At 43.7% G+C, this 8,788-nt stretch overlaps 1 protein-coding gene across 1 annotated transcript; it reads right to left on the bottom strand.

The window, feature by feature from the left end:
- Positions 1 to 325: 325 nt before the first annotated feature.
- Positions 326 to 4,066, bottom strand: LOC109759721 (disease resistance protein RGA5-like). Its single transcript, XM_020318558.1, has 2 exons — positions 3,204 to 4,066; positions 326 to 2,324 (listed from the first exon to the last, which is right to left on the bottom strand). The coding sequence occupies exons 1-2, from the start codon at positions 4,064 to 4,066 to the stop codon at positions 326 to 328; spliced, it is 2,862 nt and encodes a 953-aa protein (XP_020174147.1).
- Between the last annotated feature and the right edge of the window lie 4,722 nt (positions 4,067 to 8,788).

The following is an 8,788-nucleotide window of genomic DNA, read 5'->3' as shown; positions in this document are numbered from 1 at the left end:
ATGGTTAAGAATTGTCGTTAGACATAAAAAATACATAACCACCAGGTGCAGGTTGAAAAAGTTTTACGCATGATAATCTTGCTAGTATGTTATACTTATAAAATTTTATGTCTAACAACTTTATCCTGCTTGAATTAAGGATCATGGTTGCAAGGAAAATAAATTTGATGCCATGACAACGTTTGAAGGGAAGATATAATACCTTAGACACTGCATTGGACTTTCAACAGTTGCAAATGATCGTCTTCTATATGGTACTAGCACCAGCTTTTGTCTTGCAGCACGTTAGCTCCTCTTCAACAACATCAGGGTCCTCATTCTGATACTAATCATTTATCATTTCATGTTCTCGAAATATGTTGATGTAAAGCGTGGGGTGGGTGGGATGAGAGGTTGCAGCATTTCTAATGGCAGACTCTGCGGCATCCACCTTCCAGGCCCTGGTACCCGTACAATTGATCTCAACCTCGAGACGCTTGAGAGATTTTAGGTGGTGAACGCCAAAATCAGATTCAATGCCTTGCTCAGATACCATATCATGCGCAGCACATTCAATCTTAAGCCACCATAGTTTTGGCATTGATCTTTCTTCAAATATCAGAGCTAGTCCATCCTTTGTGTCTTCAAGGGTTGTACAATCAAGTTGGTCATACGGTAGGATAAAATAAAACAGCCCTAGGCAACGGAATCCACTACAGTTTATGCTCAGTGCTTCTTGATTTAATTTCGTTGCTTGTAGGCCTAGGTATACCAGGACAGGCAAGTCTTTGAGCAGCTTAAGATCTTCCTGTTGCACCTCTTCCACTTTGATGTCTAGGTAAATGAGGGTGGAGAGCGAGGAATTCCACTTGGGAATCCTATGGAAATGAGGCCCGTGTCTAAACATACTAAAATGTTGGACATTAGAGAGACATGAACTGATCAAGAAATCTACATTGTTTTTCCATGAACCAATGACCCGTAGTTTTTGGAGCCTATGCTTTGCTAGCTTACATAGTGATGACACCACAGAATTCTGATATCTTTCTATGTTGCCACCTGTACATTCATCCCAATGTATCTGGAGTGCCCGTAGTTTAATGAGATCACCTAGCTCCTGCACGACGCCCACATCATTATCACAGACAGAAAACCACATCAACTGCTCAAGAGATCTCATGTTGCTAATCCCCTTTGGCAATCTGACACCTACACGCACGAACAGGCGAACCAACTGATGTAGTTGCACAATGGTTGCAGGCAGTTCTTGTACATATAGACAACTCACATCTAGTGTCTGCAACAATTTTAAATTCCCGATTTCTCTTGGGACCTTGGTGAAATATAAATACCTCAATAAATGTAGACTCCCAATGTCCTCAGTATGTTGCACATTATCTTCTTGATGATAACAATCCTCTATATCTAGTACCCGCAAAGTTTTTAGGCCTTTGAGCCGGGGAAGATCCTTGCAATCACCAAACACACCGAGTGATCTGACATGAGAAAAATTACTTGTACAGCTACACAACCACTCGTTATGTTCTTCACAATTGCCTTGGAGGGATAGGCGACGAACCTTCTTATTCGAAGATATCAACTTCTGACCATTGAGTATAGTAACAAAGTTTTCTTCAGTCGAAAGAGATACAAGAAGATCCAATATGATATCATGCACACGACAATTGATAGCGCTACCACTGTAGTCCATATCCACTACCTCGATCATATTCCTGTTGATGAGTTCATTAAAGTACCTTTCTCCTACTTCCTCCCGATTTTGTCCAAGCTGCCCAACAATAAATCCCTCGGCAATCCATCTCCATATCAATCGGTCCCTACCAATTATATGATCTTCTGGGAATACACTTAGGTGCAATAAACAAGTCTTCAAATGATGATGTAAATCCCGGTAGCTAACAAGGAGTACCCTTTTAATTAGTTCTAGCTCGTGGTATTCATCGAATGTAGAGCCAATAGAGTCCAAAACCTTCTTCCATTCCTGTCGAGTAGCTACTTTAGTTGCTAATAGGCTAGCTATATTGATTATAGCCAATGGCAAGCCATCACATTTCTTCAGGATTTCATCTACAATTTCTAGCAACTCCTGAGAGCATTCCTCCTCAAGACAAAATGCTCTGCTAAAAAACAATCTCCTGGAGGCATGACTGCTAAGGGGCTTAATAGAGTATGCAAACTCTCTTTGCGGAAAGCAAGAATGTGTTGCTACATCATTAATGCGTGTAGTCGTCAATATTCGACTTGTGCAATCATTAAAGGGAAACACAAATTGGATAGTTTCCCATGCCTGTTTGCACCATATGTCATCGATCACAATAAAATACCTATTAGAGGGGCCAACCAAATGTTAGTTTCAAAAGAAGACAGATGGTTTTGGAAATCAAATGATTTGCAAGTGTGCACAGTTTGTAATGTATGCAAAAAACCAACATCTGAAGATTCTCTGGTCATAAAAAAAACAAGTTCTTACTTCGTTGTATCCAGCAACATTAATCTAGATATTGGGTTATTGTTTGTGGTTCTTGTTATCTCTATAGATGTCCATTTAATACTACCTATTTTTTTCCAGAACCCGTCTCTTCTTTTACATCCTGCTCTCCTGGAAACTCTTTTAGATAGAAGATGAAGAATCAACTAATTTTCCGTCATATCTAAAGCATTTTCCAGGTTTGTGGTCTCAAATCAGCAGCTTGCGTCCCTTCTTAGTATTATGGTTTGATCGTCTCAATCCAAGTTGCAGAAACGTGTTGCATTGTTTATGTTTGATAACTAAAACCCTACATCACTCTTCCTAGGTTGATATCGACAAGTCCATAAGATTCTGACTATATTCTTAATGTAAATGGTTAATATTTGATACTTCCTCTATTGGAATGCGGCCTCCAATATATAGGGCGTGTGATACTTTGGTTGTTACTCTACATGTGGGTATGTTCATGAAAAGAATGGCATTGTGAGAACATTTGTCATTACAGATGTAATGATACAATTATCTAAAAACAGATTAATATCAGATCATAATAAAGATGCAGTCAAACTTAAACTTATTTAAGTTGACTAATGGCTGCATCTTTTCGAAATGGTCATCAGTTTCCAAACATATGTAGTAAACTAGTAATACAGATGGAGCGCATAACACATGAATGAAACACTTAGCGGATTAAAAACAAATCCAGCATCAAGGTAGGGGTATTTCTGCGTACCTGAGTTTTTCGAGATACTTCTTAGTCATCTCTATGAGTTGACAGGTTTCTAGTGGTCCACTATCAAGATTTTTCTCTATCTGATCCATGTGCTGCCTTTGATCGTCCGATGTCGGGTTGCTCGTTTCAAGCACTCCCCGGAGTATATCTCTGAGAATCTTGTTGATGTCAGGATTCCGAGAAACCGATACAAAAGCCGCGCAATGAAAGTCACCCTTGATTTTCTTGTATACAAGGTTTGCAAGCGCAGTCTTGCCCAAGCCACCGGATCCAACAACGGAGACGACCCTCCGCTGCCTCACGCCATCGGTGAGCCACTTGATGAGCTCGCCCTCGGGCCCTTCCACGCCGACGAGCCTATCCTCTTCCTCGAAGAGTGCCAATAGCCTGGGATCAATTCCCCCGGTGCTAGAACAACAAGGGGTGGCAGTATCCAACTTGAACCTCTTACGTCGGTCATTAACCTCTACAGCATGCTCTCTGAGCTCGGCAATCTGCCCAGCCGTCTGGTGGTACAGCTGCATCGTCTTGAGCCAGCCAGTGATCCTGGCAATGAGCCCATCGTGGACGTGATCCTGGTCCTCGCCCAGGCGTTGCGCGAAGTCGTCGATGCAGTCTTCTATGTCGTAGGACAGCTCCTGCAGGTGACCCTTCCACGCCTTCACTAGCGAGCTTGACTCCTCCAAATGGGATAGATCCTCCAGTGCAGCCTTAATGCTGCCCAGCTCATGTCGCAAGGAGGTGATCCCCGGCTGCAGGTATCTAAGCTTATGATACGCCCCTTCTAGCAGGCTGCCGAGCTTGGCAAGAAGAGGGTCAATCAACCCCATCAAAGTGCTTCCTACCGCTGCTCCAATCGTCATGATCTGTTCTGATCTCTTCGAGCTTGGCAGAAGAGGAAGATGGTGTTTTGGGGCACGGACACTTGAGCTGCAGGCCTATTTTATAGTACTAGTATTTACAAGATAAATGAGCAGACTGATTGAGCAATTTGAGAAACCTACAACGGCTCAAGGTTGAGAGGACGGAGCAACCAAGCTTGTTCGATGACTACAAGAGAAACCATCGTTACAAACTGACCATTCCTGTGTCTAGCTAGCTATTCAACAAGTTCGGCTGAGTATTCGGAGAAAATTTCCTACAAGGTTCACAGACAATGAGAAGAGACTTAGACTTGTCTATTGTGAATGCATGTCTGCTTTTGTTTGTCATGCATGTCTGGCTCTTGTGAATCGTCGTTTATGTAAGCAGATTACTTCAGCGAAGAGATTAACAATGCTCCGTTTGCTTCTTGTTCTTTGTTCATAACTAATTCCAGCTAAGATTACTCATCGACCCGTACGTCATGCCATCATGGCCAGAAAGGGATGAATATTTTGCTTCAGGTATGGCCGGGGGCACAGAAACTTCTAAGAAAGAAGAACAACAGTACAATATATGCACAGCCTGTGAAAATCAGAGAAACATGTACAGATACTTTTTCGGTAACAAGAATTTTATTGACTCAAGCGTCATTAAAAAGCGGTACAATCAGGAAACTCAGAAGAGATTAATAGACGCATGTGGTCATGATGATAAATGGGACACAACGGTCTTGCCGAGTCTTCCGCCACTCTCAGAACAACTCTAGCAGATGCAGCAAAAGTGATCGGTTGATCCTAGGTACCCAAGCCGTACACATGTCGTCAAAGATCTGTTCCGGGTGCGCATTGCCCCACACTCCAGCATTTCTAGGGTCGCCGAGAGAGAGGAGCTCGCCAACAACTTGTACCACGAATATGAGAACCAGGAGTTCAACCACCTTGCTCCTCGTCTCACTCACATGGCTCGACTCGCCAAAGATTTGTGGAAGAAGGAGAAGGATGGCATGACCGGATCCTTGGAGCTTATCCTTGACGTGTGGATGGACATTCTCGTCTACGCGAGCAACAAGTGCAGCAGGGAGTCCCATGCCCAGAAGCTCAATAGTGGAGGCGAGTTGACGACCATCTTGTGGCTTATGGCAGAATACATCTACCAAGCATCGGTTGTCCAAAGAGATGATGTAGTATAATTCATTAATGTCATGCATGTAAGCATGTTGCCAGATCATGTAACTGGATGTGTTGTCCTTAGGGAAACCGCATGGGTGATACCCTAGTGTTGGGGGGAACGTAGTAATTTCAAAAAAAATCCTACGCACACGCAAGATCATGGTGATGCATAGCAACGAGAGGGGAGAGTGTTGTCCACGTACCCTCGTAGACCGAAAGCGGAAGCGTTAGCACAAAGCGGTTGATGTAGTCGTACGTCTTCACGGTCCGACCGATCAAGTACCGAACGTATGGCACCTCCGAGTTCAGCACACGTTCAGCCCGATGGCGTCCCTCGAACTCCGATCCAGCCGAGTGTTGAGGGAGAGTTTCGTCAGCACGACGGCGTGGTGACGATGATGATGTTCTAACGACGCAGGGCTTCGCCTAAGCACCGCTACAGTATTATCGAGGTGGACTATGGTGGAGGGGGGCACCGGACACGGCTAAAAGATCAAATCAATTGTTGTGTCTTTGGGGTGCCCCCCTGCCCCCGTATATAAAGGAGCAAGGGGGGAGGTGTGGCCGGCCAGGGAGGAGGCGCGCCAGGAGGAGTCCTACTCCCACCGGGAGTAGGACTCCCTCCCTTCCTTGTTGGATTAGGAGAAGGGGGGAAAGAGGAGGGAGAGAGGAAGGAAAGGGGGGCGCCGCCCCCCTCTCCTTGTCCTATTCGGACTAAGGGGGAGGGGCGTGCGGCCCTGCCCTGGCCGCCTCTCCTCTTCTCCACAAAGGCCCACTATGGCCCATTAAGCCCCCGGGGGTTCCGGTAACCCCTCGGTACTCCGGTAAAAATCCCGATTTCACCCGGAACACTTCCGATATCCAAATGTAGGCTTCCAATATATCAATATTCATGTCTCGACCATTTCGAGACTCCTCGTCATGTCCATGATCACATCCGGGACTCCGAACAACCTTCGGTACATCAAAACTCATAAACTCATAATATAACCGTCATCGAAACTTTAAGCGTGCGGACCCTACGGGTTCGAGAACTATGTAGACGTGACCGAGACACGTCTCCGGTCAATAACCAATAGCGGAACCTGGATGCTCATATTGGCTCCCACATATTCTACGAAGATGTTTATCGGTCAGACCACATAACAACATATGTTGTTCCCTTTGTCATCGGTATGTTACTTGCCCGAGATTCGATCGTCGGTATCTCAATACCTAGTTCAATCTCGTTACCGGCAAGTCTCTTTACTCGTTCCGTAATACATCATCCTGCAACTGACTCATTAGTTGCAATGCTTGCAAGGCTTAAGTGATGTGCATTAGTGAGTGGGCCCAGAGATACCTCTCCGACAATCGGAGTGACAAATCCTAATCTCGAAATACGCCAACCCAACAAGTACCTTCGGAGACACCTGTAAAGCACCTTTATAATCACCCAGTTACGTTGTGACGTTTGGTAGCACACAAAGTGTTCCTCCGGTAAACGGGAGTTGCATAATCTCATAGTCATAGGAACATGTATAAGTCATGAAGAAAGCAATAGCAACATACTAAATGATCGTGTGCTAAGCTAACGGAATGGGTCAAGTCAATCACATCATTCTCCTAATGATGTGATCCCGTTAATCAAATGACAACCTATGTCTATGGCTAGGAAACATAACCATCTTTGATCAACGAGCTAGTCAAGTAGAGGCATACTAGTGACACTCTGTTTGTCTATGTATTCACACAAGTATTATGTTTCCGGTTAATACAATTCTAGCATGAATAATAAACATTTATCATGATATTAAGGAAATAAATAATAACTTTATTATTTTCTTTAGGGCATATTTCCTTCAGTCTCCCACTTGCACTAGAGTCAATAATCTAGATTACACAGTAATGATTCTAACACCCATTGAGTCTTGGTGCTGATCATGTTTTGCTCGTGGAAGAGGCTTAGTCAACGGGTCTGCAACATTCAGATCCATATGTATCTTGCAAATTTCTATGTCTCCCACCTGGACTAGATCCCGGATGGAATTGAAGCGTCTCTTGATGTGCTTGGTTCTCTTGTGAAATCTGGATTCCTTCGCCAAGGCAATTGCTCCAGTATTGACACAAAATATTTTCATTGGACCCGATGCACTAGGTATGACACCTAGATCGGATATGAACTCCTTCATCCAGACTCCTTCATTTGCTGCTTCCGAAGCAACTATGTACTCTGCTTCACAGGTAGATCCCGCCACGACGCTTTGTTTAGAACTGCACCAACTGATAGCTCCACCGTTCAATGTAAACACGTATCCGGTTTGCGATTTAGAATCGTCCGGATCAGTGTCAAAGCTTGCATCAACGTAACCATTTACAATGAGCTCTTTGTCACCTCCATAAACGAGAAACATATCCTTAGTCCTTTTCAGGTATTTCAGGATGAGCTCTTTGTCACCTCCCTGCTAGACTTATAGCAAGGCACACATCAGGTCTGGTACACAGCATTGCATACATGATAGAGCCTATGGCTGAAGCATAGGGAACATCTTTCATCTTCTCTCTATCTTCTGCAGTGGTCGGGCATTGAGTCTTACTCAATTTCACACTTTGTAACACAGACAAGAACCCTTTCTTTGCTTGATCCATTTTGAACTTCTTCAAAACTTTGTCAAGGTATGTGCTTTGTGAAAGTCCAATTAAGCGTCTTGATCTATCTCTATAGATCTTGATGCCCAATATATAAGCAGCTTCACCGAGGTCCTTCATTGAAAAACTCTTATTCAAGTATCCCTTTATGCTATCCAGAAATTCTATATCATTTCCAATCAACAATATGTCATCCACATATAATATCAGAAATGCTACAGAGCTCCCACTCACTTTCTTGTAAATACAGGCTTCTCCAAAAGTTTGTATAAAACCAAATGCTTTGATCACACTATCAAAGCGTTTATTCCAACTCCGAGAGGCTTGCACCAGTCCATAAATGGATCGCTGGAGCTTGCATACATTGTTAGCTCCCTTTGGATCGACAAAACCTTCCGGCTGCATCATATACAACTCTTCTTTCAGAAATCCATTCAGGAATGCAGTTTTGACATCCATTTGCCAAATTTCATAATTGCTAACATGATTCGAACAGACTTAAGCATCACTACGGGTGAGAAAGTCTCATCGTAGTCAATCCCTTGAACTTGTCGAAAACCTTTCGCAACAAATCGAGCTTTATAGACAGTAACATTACCGTCAGCGTCAGTCTTCTTCTTGAAGATCCATTTATTCTCAATGGCTTGCCGATCATCGGGCAAGTCAACTAAAGTCCACACTTTGTTCTCATACATGGATCCCATCTCAGATTTCATGGCCTCAAGACATTTTGCAGAATCTGGGCTCACCATCGCTTCTTCATAGTTCGTAGGTTCGTCATGGTCAAGTAACATAACCTCCAGAACAGGATTACCGTACCACTCTGGTGCGGATCTTACTCTGGTTTACCTACGAGGTTCAGTAACAACTTGATCTGAAGTTTCATGGTCATCATCATTAACTTCCTCACTAATTGGTGTAGGT

The sequence above is a fragment of the Aegilops tauschii genome, chromosome 2, assembly GCF_002575655.3.
Source record: "Aegilops tauschii subsp. strangulata cultivar AL8/78 chromosome 2, Aet v6.0, whole genome shotgun sequence".
Classification (NCBI taxonomy): Eukaryota; Viridiplantae; Streptophyta; class Magnoliopsida; order Poales; family Poaceae; genus Aegilops; species Aegilops tauschii.
Note: the sequence above shows the minus strand (reverse complement) of the source record. Positions and strands in the feature narration are given on the sequence as shown.